This window comes from Malaclemys terrapin, chromosome 5 (genome assembly GCF_027887155.1).
Source record: "Malaclemys terrapin pileata isolate rMalTer1 chromosome 5, rMalTer1.hap1, whole genome shotgun sequence".
Taxonomy (NCBI): domain Eukaryota; kingdom Metazoa; phylum Chordata; order Testudines; family Emydidae; genus Malaclemys; species Malaclemys terrapin.
In genome coordinates this window covers 118,440,770-118,460,192 of record NC_071509.1, presented here as the reverse complement: position 1 = coordinate 118,460,192, position 19,423 = coordinate 118,440,770, and the positions used below count along the sequence as shown (strand labels likewise).

Genomic DNA, 19,423 nt, shown 5'->3' with positions numbered 1-19,423 from the left:
AACACTGTTGCTTAAGATGGTTTTTCAAAATGGATGAGTTTGGGTGGGTGGATTGGGGGAGGGAGGGAGGCTACAATCTGTTACTCTTTAAGATACAGTGAAACCTGACAGAAGAGCACCATTTAGAACTGGTTTATTCCAGTACTGGAATAAAAAGCACATTGCTGAAAACCGGATTCATTATAACTAATACAGCTTGTAGTTATACTCTCTCATAATTGTATTCCCCAGTAAGACCAGGCTAATTTGTGTTTGCCATCTCTGTTGGTCTCAGTTTAATATTTGGTATGAACAAGTCATTGACATGTACAGCACACAGGTGATGAGACTGTAACGGTGAACAAACCTGGTATGTTGTGGCTGGAATGTCCATTCCTGTTCTTGCAGGGATCATAGCAGGATTCTAGTAGGCGATGGTCGAGGAAGAGTGTTCAGCTGGTCTGTGAGTGACCAACCTGGCCGGTCTGCAGCTGACCACTGGGTGAAAGATGAGGGAGGAGACAGCTGTTCGGGCTGTTCAGTTCGATTTTCTCTCACAGAAAGACGTCACCATTGCAGAAACTGCGGACAACTCTTCTGTCAGAAGTAAGCAGTCATTCGTTTTCCTTGTACAAAGCACCCTAGCAGGAAAGTGTTAAAAAGTGAAAAATGTAGGTTTCTTAATTTAAAAAAAAAAAAAAATTATGGAAACACTACCAGTGTCACAATTTTAATGGAAATAGTTAGAAAAGAACAGGGCCCATCCGTCTTTTTAAAATTATTAATGCAGCAGCAGCTTGACTAAAAATTCAACTAGCAACTTTAAATCCCACTTGTTTTATGGAAAAGCAAACAAGCTGTATTTTCTTCGACTAGAATTACTATATTAACTCTATCTATGGAGCACTGAAGCCATGCATTGGAATATGATTAACAATACATTTCTAAAACAGTCACAAATTGATGCAACTCTTGGAAATGGACACAGCTTATATCTATACAAAGACTGTTTGGACTAGTCCTTATTAAAACTATTCTTGTAGTGGTTTTGTACAGTCACTGCACAAGCAAAGGTCCAGGTGTTCTATTCCCAATGCAATTGTGCTATATTTTTTTAAGGTAGTTTCCTCTCCTCCTCCTGCACCCCAGCTTGTCTTTGGTCCCTGCTGTGACTAACTGTAAGCTATTTCAGGACTATAAATAAGAGGGTGTGGTTAGGGGAAGAACACTATTACAATTTTATTATTTTCCTCTTTCAGGTGCAGTCGATTTCAATCTGAAATCAAACGTTTGAAAATCTCATCACCAGTGAGAGTCTGTCAGACCTGTTACTACAACCTACAACATGAGAGGGGTTTTGAGGAGGGGCCTAGAAATTAATGAGGCTTTGACACAAACTAAAGACCAAGCTCTGCAGGATCCCAATTCAGCCCCACAGTAACTCACTGAATTAATTACAGAATCGTGAAGTGAATTTTGAAGGGATTAGAATATTGTCCGTTTACACTTATCTTTGTACTGTGTTAAGTACTGAAAGAAAAAGGGATCATTGATTTCATTTATGTTGATTGAAATTATACAGCTAACAAATAATTATTCAAATGGACAGCAAGCACCAGAAAGACAGGATTGGTAGTCACAAATACAGTAAAACTTTCAGTACCCAAATCTCCCTATTAACATGGCTATCAAGAGAAAAATCCTCATTTACTAACCATCTGTTCTTGTGGAGGTAGACATCCTTATTTGGGAGTTGGGAGAGGCTTTTTAGAAGATAGTTGTAAATCTGCCTTCTTCACAAGCAACTGTGTATAATGTAAATAGGTATAATGGCCTTTTTATCTAAATATGAACTTAACTGCCTGTTACATGGGACTTCAGCCTAACCACTATACTTTGTGTGGCATCTTTATTCATCTATCAACTTAAATATGAATGTTTAAAAAAAACTCAAATGGCATTATTTGTATTTTTGTTTAAAATTCAGTCTGTGCATGTTTGTTCTTTCAGTTGCCCACAATATCCTAATTTAAACAAGGCTATTCATAGAAATGACATGGATTTTTTTTTTAAAGGAAAACTTTTTGGGGGAATAGGACTTGCAATATTTTATTCTAATTGTAAAATAACTAGGAACTAAGTTATACACTCTGTAGTTGCATTTTATACCTATCTATTTACCACCTCGTTCATATTTAATAAGGTCTCTTTTATACATACATTGCAGCTGCTGTTTTGTTCAGTACTTATTATAGTTAAGCAGCTGAATCATGCAATGCAAGAACCAGCTTTTACCTTCTTAATTTTGAGTTACATGCAAGCCAATTTCTATTTAACTTCTCTTGCATAAAATTTAGTCTCTCTTTCTTTGGCACCTTTGTTCTACTAAACATAATCCTTGCTCAATAACTGGATAATATTAATATCAGAACTGCTTTTAAGTCTTCACCATTCAGTGACAAGACAGTGATTGATAGTTTTCTATTAAGTTTTAATATGAATTTAATTACAGTATTTTTAATCAGTAATTTATTTTGCACCCCATGTGGGACAGACACTGGCATCCACAGTGAGTAGAACAGTTGCAGAAGACCGGCCCACAGTCATACTTTGGGTTGTTGTTTTTTTTTTTTTTTTTTTTTTTTAAATGTATGTGTATATTTTGTAAATGGGTGATAAAACTTAGGTATATTCACAAACAGAGAATACTTTTAAATGGTGAGAATATGACCCAAATCAACAAGAAACGGGCCAAACTTGCATCAGTGGATATGCCATGAGCGATGTAATTGGAACAATGGAATTACCTTAATTTATGTGGGAGTGACAGCATAATCTGGCCTAGAATATATATATAGCTAAATCAAACACAAACCTTAAATTGCACCATTGAAAATATTAGAACCTCTGTGATGGTATGAGATTTCCCAAAAGATAGTCACGTGTTAACTGAAGCACCTGGCTTTTGTTGATTTGTGTTGTTTTACTATTTACCCTGGAACACATTTATGCACTGAAAGTTAAATAGGTATTTTGATACAGTCCATCACATACTTGAACATGTAACAATTAGATTTGGTATGTATACTAGGTCCCCAAGAGAACAAAAAGGGTTTTTTTAGAGCTCTTCCACACTATTGAGTGAGTAAATGCAGGTTTAGTTAGATGAGTTGAGCCAGTAGCTACCTTGCATGGCCAGCTTGACAAATTTATCTTTAAGGGAAAAAAAAATGCTTTTGGTACAGAGAGCCTACATTTCTGTATTAATACTTCTATGATGCTATAATCCAGATTATGGGTTAATAACCTGTACATTGTCTGCTTTAAAACCCTTAAATGCACCTGAGTCTACTGAAATCTTTTCCTCTTGTTTCCAACTTGTTTTTGTATGGGCTGAGACCTCACTATCTTAGTTCCAAATTAATTTTTACAGCTAACACAATAAACCCTTGGAAACACAGAGCTTTTCTCATAGAAGGGGTGATTGAAGTAAACTAAATATTAAATGCCACTAAAATAAAAGCTGCCTATAGAACTCGTGCTGGGTTAAGACTGCAGGACTTTCACTGAAACCATTAACTGTGTTCAACACTAGTACAAAGCATCTCTAGTTGTTCTACTTTTTACAGTTGGCACTGCACTAAAAAGCTACCCTCCTCCCCCACCCCACCTCGCATCCTGTAGTATTAATCTTAATTTACATTTAGAAAACCAATAAAACCCACGCTGCAGGCTTAATTCCTGTCCTGCACTGTATAGCAAACTCTTCCAAAACAACTTCTTGCATTTAGGCGGTGCAGTACAAACACCATCTCATCATATTTCCTCTGGCAGCTGGTGCTGTGGGTAACTGTTTTGTTCAATTGGGGATAGTCTTTTCTTTTTAGCTTCTAATGCACATACCTACTTTGTTTTCCCTATAAAAGTTTGTTGGAGCAAAAACACGTAAGTACACTAACATTAGCAGTCTATATTCTCTGCGAGTACCTCACCTGTCTTCTCGGGCCTTGTTCTTTGTAATATACTTATTAATTCATGTACTCTAACACTTGTATGTAGTGTGCAACTGTAATGTCATGCTTATGAAGATGAGTTTGGCTGCCTCCAACCCACATTCAATAGCAAAACACTTTAGATAAGTTATTTTGCACTTTCTTATGTATAAAATTGGTAGAAAATTATTTTTGCTTTGTATCATTTAAAGACTCCTTTTGTTTCAGTAAATGAACTGTGTACAAAATATTTATGCAGTTAAAACTGTTTTTAGAAAGTATTTTTAATTTCAGCAAGTTTGGTTACTTGTTGCATGACTATTAACACAGCTGACTTTTTGTGTCAGTGCAATGTATATTTTTTGTCCTGTTATTAACTTGTAAGCCCTAGTAAATGGCAACTTATTTGTACAGCAACACGAGTAAATTGAAGATAACTGGCTAAGACTGGAGTGTGGAATTTTGTACTATATTGCAGAATCCAATATCTGGGTTTTTTTGGTGGTTATGTAAAAGGCCTGAAGAATTACTATCTAGTGTGCAATCTGTGATATCTGAATGTTCATTGTATATTTGTTTCCAATGCAAAAAGGTAGAGTAACACAATTACAATACATGATTAAATGCAATAGTTCAGGTACTTAAGTATTTTTTTCATTTCAAATAAATACCTGCTATTTACCACCAAAAGGCTGTTTTGCATTTATCTTGAAAGAATTTGAATAAGGAAGCAATGGTTGCAGTTGAACTGACCACATATTAGGAGTACCAATCCTATTTGAATTTTTTTCCAAATGTGAGTACGGTAATTCATAAATGTTGTAAAACAAAATACAAGGGTTTTCTATTCTAAGTGTCATCATAAGCCTTGAAACCTAGAGGATTGGCCATGATAGGAACAATAGTATCTCACCCTAACGTAGGAAAAACTGAGAAGGGAATGACTATACTTGGTTCCTTAAGGAATATCAAATTTGAATTTAACCTCCCTTCCCCAAGCAACATTCAACCTTAGCTTGTGAGAGATTGCTGAAATTCTAAGACAACTTTGGAAATTTCCCTCCTCCCCCCAACAATTATATCAGTAATAGTTTGCTGGAGAGTGAGCCCATGTTTCAGCAACCTTGATATTGTTTACAAACAAGTTTTTTTTTTCCTTAATTAGTCACATGCTATCCCTTAAAACTTGCTTGCAGGATTAAGTGTGCCAAATAGCTGGCTGACTCCAACACATGCACTGATGCCAGAACTGTACAGTGAATGATTGATCTTGAGGAGAGGAATAGAAAATTTCTTACTGGTAATGGTATCTCCCCCAGTTCTGCACTTCTCGCTGTTCTCCTTGAGCTGCAGCTTTGGAACTGTATCAGTGTTTTGGCCTTATCCCTTCTGCTCCTGCTTGCCACCAGACAAGTTATTCCAAAGCTGTAAAACTTGCATATCATGAACAACAAATAGAGATAATTCTGTACATTAGATCAAGACAGATGGTAACACTCCCACTTCATTATCTGATCTTTGACTCATGAGCTACCTAGGATGGGTAGAACTGTGGGAGATGCTGCTAGCAGAAAGGAAGTTACCAGTAGAAATGTTCCGTTCTGCAGCCCAGCATCTCCCACAATTCTGGACCTCTGGAAAGCAGCAGCCACTGAACAGATGTAGGGAGATTTATGAAGAAAAAAATGTTTGTAGGAAGTTAAAGTATCCCCACTCTATCTGCTTGCTCATTTCTGGGCCAGTGTTTTATGACGATGATGGCAGCTTTGCAAATTTCCATCCATGAGGTTGTTACAAAATCCAGATACACACACTCTTCTCCACTAAGTGCCATCAGTAGATAACAGACTGGCCTTCAGCCAGAGGAGTTTCTTTTGCCCTTTGTGAATGGTGTAAGTAACATGCAGTCAATTAGTGACATAAGCAACTTTTAATAGCTTTGCCAGGGATTCTGTTTTTACATTACACTTGTCCAAAATTGGACGTACTCCCACATACTTCCAAATAGTCATTCACTTACATGAAAATCTTCTGGTCTGGCCAGGTTGAATTTATTTGATCACTACCTCCTTCTGTCACTCACATTCCACAGCCGAGTCATCTTTCCAGTGTCAAGGGGCCAAGACAATGTAAACTTGACTGTATTCCCAGACGTGACAAAGAGCTCTGTGTAAGCTTATTTCTCTCACCAACAGAAGTTGGTCCAATAAAATGTATTACCTCACCCAACTTTTTCTATAGTCAGTTGCCCTTTTTAAGTGGGTCAGAAAACTGCAGTTAAAGAAAATTTGATTAACATCCATCCTTGAGCACTCATGGTTTTATAATCTAAAATTCTTTTACCTTGAACTGACTACCTTTTAAGTTGGTGTGCCTTTAAAACATTCCTTTTATCTTGTCTTAACTTGAGATTGCTCCCCTTCTATGAAGGTTTTTAGAATCCAGTCGAACTCAGTCAAGCTTCACCAGCTATTGGAACACTTTTTTAATTTATGTTTGTGGTGTGTTAACATCTATAAAAATGAAAAAACAATGCACTGGTTTGCTAGCTATACACTTAACACATAAGCTTAGCAATGCAGCATCCATGGGTCTCATCTGAAATTGCAACGAAGTTAACACTCAGAAAGGAGGACGCATTTGATATAGAAGGGAGATTAAATTGAGATGCTTGAGACTATTTAATATCAATTTTACATAGAGGAGATGGGTTCTGAAAATAATCTCACCCCCATCTTTTGCGAAAACTAAATCTTAGTAAAAGCTGGACAAAAGATTTGTCCATCACAAAGTTTTGTTTAATCCTAATTCAATCAACTGGTAAATATCACCCTATTTCACTTAAGAAACGCACACAAAATATGCTATTGACAGCAGGACAACTTGCTACTCAACTAGTATTTTTGAAAGTAACTCCTCTTGTCAATCACTAAGAATGCACACAACTTCCCTCTGTTCAGTAGTGAGTCAAACAGTTGGCTCAAGAGCATTTAGAGATAACACTATTTAGGGAAACACATTCCTTGTTACTCAACCAAGAGAAGTTAGTTACATACCCAATTTCATAAACTACAGCGAGTGACTGACCAAACAATTTTGAATCACTTCAGCTTGCTACATTCCTACAGAAATCCACTTAGAATGTATTTTTAAAAGAAAAAAAGTAAACCGTGTCTGTAATAAGTTACAGCCTAAATCATCACTCCTCCATACACTGAAAAATGACTCCGTGGTAGTTCCTTCTGTCTTCTCCCATTCCACCAGAAGACAATAAGGACAACTGGCATCCTGGATTCCCTCTTTTTTGAAAGCAAGGAGGCAAAGAATTTGAGAATACTCTCCCTATATAAGGCCCAGTCATTCCCTTCCCTTTCCAGTTGAATATTTCCAAAGCAGAGGGAGGCCAAGACAGTAGTGTAGGAAGGAAGACTATAACAAGGAATTACTGGTAAGTTATTCTGCACTTGTCATATACATCCCTTTTCTCCTATAGTGTGAAAAAACAGTAGGAAGAACTGGCAGTTGCAGCAAATAATGCCATAGATGAAGGCTTACCTTAATATGCATCCTGTAGTGCCCTGCAAGCAAGAGATGTCCTGTGACGATAGATAGACTGTTCAGCTGGTAGTGCTTGAGTGTATGTGAGGAAGACCACATGGCAGCCCAGCCTTAACCGCTTCAGCAGATGCTTCCATCCTCACTGGCCAGGAAGTAGTTGCCACTGTAAGAATGCCCTCCCCCGCCACCAAAAAAAAAAAAAAATAATAATAATAATAATAATAATAAAAATTCAAGGGACCAGGTTAATTGGCCTGAACACAAGTTAGACAGATACATAGGTTAGTTCATCCCATTACAGAAGCCTAAGAAGCTGTTTTTCCCGTGTGATGACCAACAGAAAGAGCTGCTTAATTTGAACTCCTGACAAGACCGATTTTGTGACTCACTGAAAGAATGCAGTTGCCATGCCAGCCCGACTGGCTTAGATGGGCTACAGAGCAACAGGCTGGCTGAGGTAACACACACTCCAGAGGATTCTGAGTACCTTTCCCAGACCTGAGGGAGAACTCTGTGTAGCTTGAAAGCTTGTCTCTCTTACCAACAGAAGTTGGTCCAATAAAAGAGATTACCTCACCCATCTTGTGCCTCTCATCCTGGGACCAACATGGCTACAACAACTGCATACAATTGTTCCTATTCTCTCTACATAGGCTAGGAGAAAAGGGAGAGATGGGCTTTGCACTGCAACGTTCAGACAGGAGCATATTCCTCCCTCCCCGTGCATAGGAGCAGCACTTGGCATTTGTTTGGGCCACACTTTTTTTGCCTTATAGCTGAGCAGTTCAGAGAGATTTTGTGCCCAGCTGGCAGTGCCAATTCTGAGTGTAGAGATTGTTAGAAGTGGGGAGAATCAGGAACACTGGAAGCAGAGCACAAAGGATGTTCTCATCAAGTGGGCCATGTTGCCAACAGAAATCTCCTCCAAATGTCTCACTATAGTGCAGTAGAGCCCAAAAGGGAAACTTTTTACTGCAAGGAGTCAAGTAACTGCAGTGCAAATAAGTCCATTGTCTATCGTTTTCATCAGCCATGAATGGCTGCAATAGCATTATAGGACCATTTATCATCTGCAAGAATATATCAGAAACATCTTATTTTCAAAAACAAGTGTAGAAGTTACACTGCATATTACATTCTTACACCACTTTTTCTTAACAGTACAATCGGACACGGCATGGGGGTGGTCAGTCCCCAGAGTGAGGGGCCAGGATCCCTACCTCTCTGCTGGAACTGGGATAGGAGCCACTTCCTCTTTCCTTTGCTCTTCTCTTCCCGCCCTCTGATGGCAGCTTGGGTTACTATGCCTGACCGGACACTGTCAGGTCCCTCCACAGCTGATGCCTCCCTCCCCCACCCAGAGATATGTTAATTTTGTTTGTTTTCAGTTAATCGCAGGCATTAATTAAGATTAATTGACAGCCCTACTTTTAACAATAGAAAGGTGCATTTTTAAGAGATTGTCAGCCAAAATGTGTTTGCTATAGAGGAAAAAATGACAAAAGTCAGATCATAGAAGATTTCTGTCCCAGCTTTATTTTCCCAATCCTAGCTTTAATAAGAGATTGAAACAATTAAAACATACATAATATGATACCATTTACAGTATATACATTGTTTCTATATTTGTTTTTCTGAACAAGATAATTACAACAGCCTTGCCCAACAGAACTGAAAAGTGAAGAGAAATCACTGGTGTAAAATTTAGACTTTCCAATTCAAGCTGTATGCCTATATTAATAGAACTAATACATAAGAAACGTGAGGGTGGGCAGAGGGGGCACATTGAACAGCGAGAGGAAATATTTATGGCATTTCACAAGTTAAAAATTAAGGACCTAATCCTGCAAAGACTTACATCAGGGCCTATCAGAGTAAACAATAACAAATCTACAACAGTAGATTAAGTAGTTAACCATTAATGCTTCTGAAAATTATTTGGTTGTAACTTTGTCCTTTTTATTTTCACTGTAAAGATTCATCGACTTCAAGTGATTCACTGTATTCAATGCTACAATATATTCTACTTACTTGATATATATCCTATAAAAATTACACTAAAAAGAGTTCAAACATTTTATTTATGTTAAAATTAAATATTATAATCTCATATCTATAGGATAAATTTATACCCAACTCTAGTAAGGCTGTGTTTCTTATTGGAAGAATCTACCAAGATACCGTTACCTAACTAAAGCCTTATTTCAATGTTTATGGATGATTTTTGTCACCCTTTCCTGCTTCAACAAACGCTACTTCCTTTCAATATTTTTTAGAACTGCTTACTAGCATCTTTCCATAGCTCATAATTTTGGCTGTGCTATGTTTTAACCTTCAGGTTGCGTTGCGTTTTGTTTTCAAGTTAAAGAGTCCTACATGTGCTTAGTTTCAGTATAATTATTATTATTTATTATTATTAAAAAACAAAAACAAAAAATTGGGAGTCGGGAAGCACAGCTAATCACTACTGGAAGACAATTTGTTAGCATTGTGATTTTAAAGCTGATTTCTTGCTCTAGAAGATTTTTTTTGACAGAAGTACTGTACTTTTACAATAGAATATAAAAATGTAATACTAATTTGTTCCCTCAGCTATTTAGTGTTGACATTACCACTGAATGGAAACTTTATTTTGGAATTAGAACCAACATCTCTCTTTTATAACAGTATATAAGACTATTTTACTATGTACAGATTATATACAGATTACCCTGGCCTAAAATGCAATTAGTATATAATCCTGAAACAGAATATACAGTGGTCTCAGATTCTATTCTAATGTAAACAAAAACTTTGAATTCTACAAGGCTTGTTAACATCTCTATTTGCTTTCTCTATTGTTTTTTCAAGTAGCACCAAGCAATTTTAAGATTTTCATCTTTAACCCCTCACAAAAATAATATAGTCAGAGTGCACTCAGAGTGCAGAAGCTTATTTACATTAGGATTGGGGAAATTAAATTTCATCAAGTTAGAGTCTCTAATATACCAAAAGAAACTTTCCGGCATTCGTGTGCTTTCATACATTTTGGGAAGAAAATAGTTTCCATTTGTTCCCCAAAAAAAGTATTTTTATTTCTACTAAGATTTTACTACATGATAAAAAGGATATTATGTAAAATGAAAATACCCAATATTAACCATTTTACAGTGTCAACTGTTTTCACACATACTTAATTAAGACTACTGAAAGAGCAGCTAAGTATATATTTCTCAACTGAATCCTTACATTGTTACCCAAACTTACTTGAGAAGCTAGAGTTACTCAACTGTTGATAACAGATGGCAGAAGAACCATTCACCATCTCCACCTGGAACTTTGTGCATTTGGTCAGTCAGACAACAGTGACTGCTTTCAGGGGAATAATAATAATAAAAATATTAATAAGTAAGCACTTATAGTGCACTTTTCATCCAAGGATCTCGAAGTGCTTTATAAAGGAGGGAAATATCCCCATTTTACAGATGAAAAAAATTTGAGGCACAAGAAATAAGGCTAGAATGAGCTCATTTCAGACAGTGACCGATCATTGGGATGTGAATCTCGGATTGTTCATGTCCATTTGCTGGACTGGAGAACTCTATCTGTTAGTTAATCTCCACTCTAGTTCTGGATGCATTAATTTGTTTTTGTAATCCAGAAGGATTCTTCCAAAAGAGGAGACTACTGCCCAGGCACCTCAACAGTAAAGGTGCCTTTAATCTTGCAAGGATCCACTGACTTCATTAGAGAATTTTTTTCAAAGCCATTAACTAGAAACTTGGCTAACCTTAGCCATTTTCAGTAAAACAGTAATGGTACAAATCCAGCAGTAACCCTGATATATTCTATTCTAAATTCCAGCCTCAACTTTCTGAGCAACTCTCAAGGCAAACTATTTTCTGGCAAGTGATGTAATCAATTGCACAGTACATAAAACATCACCACTTTACTGCAGTTTGGTTATTCTTCAATAACCATTTGAGACCAAGTATGACAGAATTATTGCTAAGATATATAGTACTATAAAACTTGCATTAAAAGCAACAACTGTACTGATAAGCTACATTAAAAGTTGCACAGTGCCAGTATAGTCTTAACATTTCCTCAGTTTAGTTATTGTGATATAAAACTGCTGAAAATGAATAGTTATTTTAAAAACTATTTAACCTGTCAGGCTGGATACCAAAGGAGTGCTCACACCATCAACTTCAGAAACTAAAACACATGTTAAATAAACAGTTATTTTACAAGCAAACTTAAATTTTATGTCTTATTAAATATTCACAGTAGTTTCAGGAAACATTCATGTCTTCAAAACTACTATCTACTTCTTGTTCAACCACGATTACTATGCAAAGTTGTAACTTGTTTTTTTCAGTGCTTTTCTGGCAGGTTGTTTTTGTTTGTTTGTTTGTTTTGTTTTTTAAGTCCGCCATTCAATCCAACTTTCCCCTCAGTGATGGCTGAAGGATCCCTTTTTCAATTAGATGAGATTTCAAGGTTTGGTATACATTTAATTGCTGTTCTGGCTGAAGTACCAACAGTTGTTGCAGTAATTTGCTGGGATTTGGACCCCTGCCAATGAAATTTAAGGGAAAAAAAATTTAATTGAATAAAAGCTCTAAACCTACCATACAGAAGTGACATCTTTTGTTTTTCTCCCCATGGTATAAATGCAGTGTCTGCTTTTTGAGAGGTTTTTCTAGTGTAATGATCTCTCCAGAACATGTGTGTTATCTGGTGAGCGTAACTGAAACCTGCTTTCTCAGACTGTATCTGTTGTATAAAATGTAATAAGATGTCTTAACTGGGTAAGCCACAAATGTAATATGCATAAAGGCTGCTGCTGGTCATGGTGAGAATGTGACCGATTCCAAAATTGCTTGTTTTGACTTTCTCACCCTATGTACCTTCCAGGATATTCATGCTAACAAGCTACATGCCGAAGAATGAGCCAAGTGATGTAAGATGAGTGTCCGAGTGATGCCTGTTGCATGTCTTTTGACCACTGGGAAAGGATCTTGAAACAAGAAATCCAAGGGCAGAGAGAACCTTTCTGCTGCAAGTCTCAGCCTAAACATGTTACAAAAACCTCAAATGGTGTTTTGTACATCAATTATAGGAAAACAGACATTTCTGCACTGCTCCAATTACCACAAATAAAAATCAGAATGTTTAGGGGTTATTTCAGATTCATTTTCTTTATATTCAGTTGGGTACATGCTCTTACTTTTTCGTTAACTAGTAGTAAAAGAGGAGGATAACATAGCCTGTTGCAAGACCTTTAGAAGTTTCATGAGATTTAACAATGGCTCCAATATTCAAGAGATCCCTCTGATCAAATGTAACTGCATAAATCATGTTTAAAGCTAACCTTCACTGTACCATCAGAACAGTAATGGAAGAAAGTTTGCTAGATCTCTATATTGACTATATATATTTATATATGCAAAAAAATACCTTATGAAACTGGTGATATACACATGAACAAAAGTAGCCATCAAGTACTGACAATCAAAGCGATCCATTATTCCGCCATGGCCAGGAATAGTGTCTGCAAAATCCTTTAAGGAAAAAATGCAGTAGTATAAATATTCACGTACAATACCTCACTCATCTATTGTTTGTATTACATCAGTGCCTAATTGAGATATAGGCCCCATCATGCTGTACCAACTGAACCAACATGTTACCAACACTCTACCAACACATAGTGACAGTCTCTGTCCTAAAGGATTTACCATCCAAACAGGCAAGACAGACAAAGGGCAGGAAGAAGAGGAGGGGAACAAAGAGGTGAAGTGACTTGCCCAAGTTCACACAAGAGGTCTGTGGCAGAACTGGGAACAAATTAGACACTGAACTGCTAGACCAGGACCATCTACCTCTACACATCATCCTATTTTGTGCCACGCCTTCTAATCTTTAAGTATCATCTTCTAGCATCTTGTCTGTATAGGTTCTAATACCTCCCACAGTTGAATACTTTTATCTCCTTTTTCTACCAGAGTGGCAGCTGCTAAAGCATTTATTTCACATAAAAACATCTTTCCACAAGATGCTCCCTGAATGTTAAAATGGAAAAGGCATCCTGTGATCCAAGAGTCCATATTACTGTTTATTTTACTTCAGCTTTGCAAATCCCCCATATGTTTCATTGATTTCCAAATGTCCTTAATTAAAAAGAATGTTGTGTCTTTATAAATTCATGTGGTATAAGCAATCATTCTCTGTATAAGCATTGTATTCAAACACTATTTTTAATGTTACAAAAGAAAATCTGAAATGGAAGCAGTGCTCAAAAGGACATGCAAACTTTATTGGAGATATAATCAATGATACATTCTAGCAAATTGTCAGCACGTATTCATGTATATTACCATCCATATAAATATTTATGTATAACACAATTTCTTACCTCATTATATAAACAAATATAATGAAGTAACTCGCAAAAGCTAAACAGATACCAAAATGCGTGCACAATGAATCCAGAAAGTGCTAAGATTTGCCAGCATGGAAATCATAGTGCATCTTGAAAACATATGAAGTTTAAGAACATTATTTGCCAATGCATACTCTGCAACATATCTCTGATTAAGAAGAATATTGTTTCAGAGGCTAATGGTAGCTTGTTATCACAACATGCTGGTTTAGTAGAAAACAAGTGTGTCTAGATCATTATACTCTGAAGTCATCTAATTAAAATTCTAGGAAGTGGCTCCATCAAAGTCTTCATAGGGTTTTTAAAAATCTACAAAAATCTGTACACACCTTGATTTTGAAAGCTCTTTTGAATCCACTAGCAAAAAAGCCTCCAAATGGCCCAATTAAAGATGCAAATGTTGACAAAGCAATGCTGTGCATCTGGAATGGGTACATATTCACTGTTTCCTGCAAGAAGACAACTATTAGCAATAGTATACATTAATTTACAATTATTCCAGATACTCAAGGCCAAACAATATAACATTCAACATAAAGACCTTAACATTATTTTACTAACAGAGAAAATACATTTTGTTGCAAAGCCAACATGATTCACGGAAAATTTCCAACTTTTCTATTATAAAAGGTACTTGCCTTCATTGCATAGGGGGAAATAGACATGTTATAGAACACACCAATACATATTTTATCTAATGTGAAAAGAATTCCCTGCTCAGTATTACTAAAGTATTTTAATATTTATCTTAGATGTAACAAGGGATTTGTCAAATATAACACTTCCTCTTCCCTACCCAATTCTACAGATTCTTTAAACTGATTTGTATCTCCATGTATCAGAAAGAAAGAAATCTATGGTTAATCATCCTAGTATATAAGATGCAGCTCCAATACCTTCTCAATCTCAGCTCTTTCCAGTTTCCTTCTTTCCTAATATCTCTTCCTCTTACTTGAAAGGAAAAAAAGATCTTGCCTACTACCCTTCAAACTTCTGGAAAGAATAACTCTTGCCAGTGTTTGAAAGCCCTCTAGTAACCCAGTGTCTCCCTTCCAGGTAACTCACTATCATATTTATGCCTCTCAAATGCTTTGCTGGTGACAGTATGGCGGACTCATGCAACAATCATTCCAGCATTTCAACACTGCAGGAGGGGAATGATTACCTCCTTAACCTCCAGGTCCCAGAAGCAGCCACGTACTTTATGCCTTTTGATAGCTCTAGAAAATTACAAAGTAGCTACTGCAAGAAGTCTCCTACCTGGTGAGATTTCCACTCTCACCAACCATGAATTCTATAGAGAAAGGAAATGTATTCTTCCCTCTTATAGTTTGCACTTAAACTTGTTATATTATACTCATTTCGTTGACCGATTTCATGCGCACTTTTTTTAATTGAGCTTCTGGTCTGTTAGATACGTCAGACAGGAAAGTTGTTCTATTATCAGCAGAGATTCCTAATCTACAGACTTCCATTCTTACCTCGAGATTAAGAGACTGCTGGGATATTCTGTAGCAACTTAATATCCTAAATGTGCCTCTCTCCTGCAGTCTCACACAGTCATGGCACCAAGTCCTTCAGAGAAGAGAGCTCACGATGACCTATTTAAATACCAGAGAATTCCTGACCTCCTAATCTGTGTCTATACGGATTATGACCTAGCATTCCTAAATTGCATATTCCCATTTTGTATCACAGCCACCAGTCTCCTGATTTGGGGGCTCACAGGAGACTGCTTCAACGCAGAGGTTTTTGGTCAGGACAAAACAATATCTAAAACGTCAACCTGATTGAATGACAGGAAGTCCTTTAGATTTTGACTCTTTTGGAAGTCCATTCTGTTGCAGAAGTATGCAATTAACAACTGTGATTGGGTTTGTGTTGAATATTAATAATCAGGAAAACACCAACAGTGGTGTGAGATCATCCAGTTTGGTTTCTGAGCAAAACCCCTCTTGCTTTGGCAGTGGGCAGCATGATGCCTGCAGGGAAGGACAACTGGGCACAAAATTTTAAAACCAGATAAATGGAGTTTATGCCTTTATGACTGTGTTCAACAGGACATGTGAGACATTAAAGCCCTTGCCAACAGTTTGACAAAACTGACTTAGCACCGTTTTGGAGCTATAGCCTCTTGTCAATGCAAACGTATAGTTTCCTATTGGACCACTGCAGGATTGGGTTACATTCCCTCTTTCTTTACTGAAAGGTCAAATGAACTGGGCAGAAACCATTCTGGCTTCCTTCCATGAATGTACAGAATCTGGCAGCAAGGGTACATCTAAGACCACATCCCTTCATAGAGGGCAGATTCCCCTTTATGAATCTGGGCCAATTCTATAACTCTTTAGACAGAGTAACATATATAAGTGGGGTTCTCTTGAGGTGGACTGTTGAACAAACTGCTTCTGTGACACATGCCAGATTATTCCCATGGGTGGCACTACGCAGAAGCTAGGCATCCTCCTCTAGGGAATTCTCAAGAAATTGAAAACAAATTCCCTTAGTCATCTCTCTAGTCAGGGGCCTCAGCTTGCACACTAAGGTTAGATGTCACCCTTATATTGCTCTTAAGGACCAAGCTTTTATTTTATGAAGGTTTGCAATTCATTAAGTAGTCCTTCAAGGAAATTTATTTTAGGCCTCAAAGCGATGATATATTCCCCCACTTCGAGTTTATTGGAATGAGTCCTTTTATCCCCTTAAATTTTGTTTTTTAAAAGCCATAATCATGGTTTAAGTGATATAAGAACTACTGTGGCAGCTTTAGCTATAATTCCTCTGTCTTCCATTTTTGGAAGATGATTGGACATTCATCCAAAAGTTAATACTCTCATCTGAAACAATCTGTGGTTTGTAGTTAGATCAGGGGTGGGCAAACTTTTTGACCTGAGGGCCACATCTGGTTTCCGAAATTGTATGGAGGGCCGGTTAGTGGAGGCTGTGCCTCCCCAAACAGCCAGGCGTGGCATGGCGTGGCGTAGCCCGGCCCCCTATCCGACCCCCCTGCTTCTTGCCCCCTGACAGCCCCTGGACCCCCCGCCCCTGACTGACCCCTGGCCACCCCCTCCAACCCCCCCTCCTTCCTGACTGCTCCCCGGCCACCACATCCAACCCCGCCTCTCCTTCCTGACTGCCCCCCGGCCACCACATCCAACCCCGCCTCTCCTTCCTGACTGCCCCCCGGAACCTCTCCCCCATTCAACTGCCCTGTTCCCCGCCCCCTGACCACCCCAACCCTTAGCCACACCCCCGCCCCCTGAGTACCCCCCGAACTCCTCTGCCCTCTATCCAACTCCCCACCCCGCTCCCTGCCCCCTTACCGCGCTGCCTGGAGCACCGGTGGCTGGCGGCGTTACAGCCGCGCCGCCCAGAGCACCAGGACAGGCAGCTGCGCCGCCCAGCTGGAGCCAGCCACACCGCCCAGAGCATTGCGCCGGGAGGGGGAACAGCAGGGGACGAGACAGGAGCTAGCCTCCCAGGCCAGGAGCTCAGGAGCCGGGTAGGAGGGTCCCACAGGCCGAATGTGGCCCGTAGTTTGCCCACCTCTGAGTTATATTCTTCCCATCTTGTTTCCACGGTGTTTTAATTTATTAGATGTTACAGAACTTTCGAATTTTTACAATGCCAGGACAAAAGATTACCGAAGTGCAATTTACATCACGAAAACCAGATGCCATGAAGAGTATGGTTTATGTTCCAAGGACTATACTGAAGAAGAGAACATCAAGGTAGGGGATTTTTGCTACCAATAAAAGGATATTCCACAAAAAGAACTGCAGCTTTCCTGGCAGAAATGTGTATTAAAGGCAGAGACTTGGCTATTCTTCACTCATTCTATCTTGTAGCATACACTGAACCTGCTCTCTGTTTAAAATGCTCCATTTGACAGGTAAGGGTTGAGAAGACAACGTATAGGTAAGCTCAGTGCTTTGTTAGCGCTTCCTTTACCAGTTCAGCATAAGGAATTTGAGGATGGGGAAGAGGAGGTGACGTACAACAAGAGAAAATTACTTACCAGTAATTCTGTTTTTGTCATAGTCTTCTCCTCTTCCCCTCGAAGGAGGGGAGTGATGGACTGTTCTATTTTGTTTCTGTTTGGTTGCTTTGGAATTTTCTGATTGAAGGAAAGGGAATGGAGCTGCGCTTTTTATACTGGATTGACTGACAATCTGCTGTTTCCTTATAGGTGGAGGTACAACAGCTCACTCCAAAGAATCTGTAGGATGGGTGTGAGGAGGGAAGGAGATCACTAAGTCACACAGAGTTACCAGTCAGTAATTTTCCCTATTCTACACAGCATTAAGGATTTCAAACATCTTGTGTGCGCTTGACTTGGACAGGAGGGTGATGTCCAACCTAACACATGTTGCGCACATGTTGGAAAAATGCCGTAACTGTTTCCTTTTCAATCTCTTTCCCAAACAAAATGTGCCAAACTTTTTGGAGTTTTAACTCAAGTTCTAATGGGCCTAAGAATCAGGCCTTAACTCTTAAAGTAAAACTTTGTGTACAATTCATCACAAGACAGAATGGCTGACTTGCAGAAATAAACTTTGTTAATGACACCAGATTGCTCTCTCACATTATATTTTGGTTATAAAATCAAAGTCTTCCATTTCCATGACAGGTACAGCATGAGTTGCGAGAGTGCAAGATCCCCCACACAATTCCACCAAATATGCCTCAATTACGTTCTGGAGTGACACCCTCCACCGACCCATGGGTGACACTACCTCCTTCTACATATTCATTCAATCCCTGGCTTTTGAGACAAACTAGGCAACCTTTAACAATAATATTTAATGTACAAAAGTAGGCAAATAAAAATTCAATTTTAACGGAAGTTTTATTTTTCCTTACCCTTCCCAACACATCCTGCAGAAATGGGGGTACAGAGTAGTTCTGTATCTGGAAGAGCTCTGACGGTGCACACTCTGTAACAAATCTGTTTGTTTCACTATTGTATTCCACTGGACATACAAAATACTGATACTGAGCCAAAAGGTAGGCAAACTGAAAAGCAAATCAAGAGTTATGATGTATTTATTTCTTGCTGAAGTCACACTTGATAGTATTGCTTTCATATGGCTGATGTACGGTTGACAGTAATTAAAAAGTATTTTGTTACAAAATGGTTCCAAAGTGGATAGAACATCCCTTCTGAAATTGGTGACGCCTCACTAAGCCGGCTCAGATGGACATTCAGCACATTACTAAATGTCACTAACTTTTGTTATTGTTTTTAGATCCCCTGAGGTCAAGCCAGCTGATTGTTTCCTTACTACAACCAACAATACATCAGGCGACGCTGATAATGACTATGTGTTGTTTCATACCCTTCACCTTTAAATGAAATCTTGATTTTAAGAAACAAAGCCCAACATCTACAATTTTTTTTGATTTTGTGATTTTCACAAGCCTCTGTTATAAGTTATATACGTGAACTATAGTTATTTTATTTCAT

The 19,423-nt window shown here is 38.2% G+C and overlaps 2 protein-coding genes across 5 annotated transcripts in view; one reads left to right on the top strand and one right to left on the bottom strand.

The window, feature by feature from the left end:
* The window catches only part of WDFY3 (WD repeat and FYVE domain containing 3), a 292,238-nt gene extending 289,040 nt beyond the window's left edge, over nt 1-3,198 (top strand). For all 4 annotated transcript variants that reach the window (XM_054029392.1, XM_054029390.1, XM_054029391.1 and 1 more), the window contains 2 exons: nt 388-585; nt 1,239-3,198. In XM_054029392.1, the coding sequence (XP_053885367.1) occupies nt 388-585; nt 1,239-1,359 (319 nt within the window). In that variant the 3' untranslated portion in view covers nt 1,360-3,198. The remainder of the gene's footprint in view (nt 1-387; nt 586-1,238) is intronic.
* Nucleotides 3,199-9,044: 5,846 nt separating this feature from the next.
* The window catches only part of CDS1 (CDP-diacylglycerol synthase 1), a 54,100-nt gene continuing 43,721 nt past the window's right edge, over nt 9,045-19,423 (bottom strand). Inside the window, exons 10-13 of the mRNA XM_054031003.1 lie at nt 18,820-18,972; nt 14,286-14,405; nt 12,972-13,075; nt 9,045-12,086 (exon numbers count right to left, since the gene is read on the bottom strand). Of these exons, the coding sequence (XP_053886978.1) occupies nt 11,948-12,086; nt 12,972-13,075; nt 14,286-14,405; nt 18,820-18,972 (516 nt within the window). The 3' untranslated portion in view covers nt 9,045-11,947. The remainder of the gene's footprint in view (nt 12,087-12,971; nt 13,076-14,285; nt 14,406-18,819; nt 18,973-19,423) is intronic.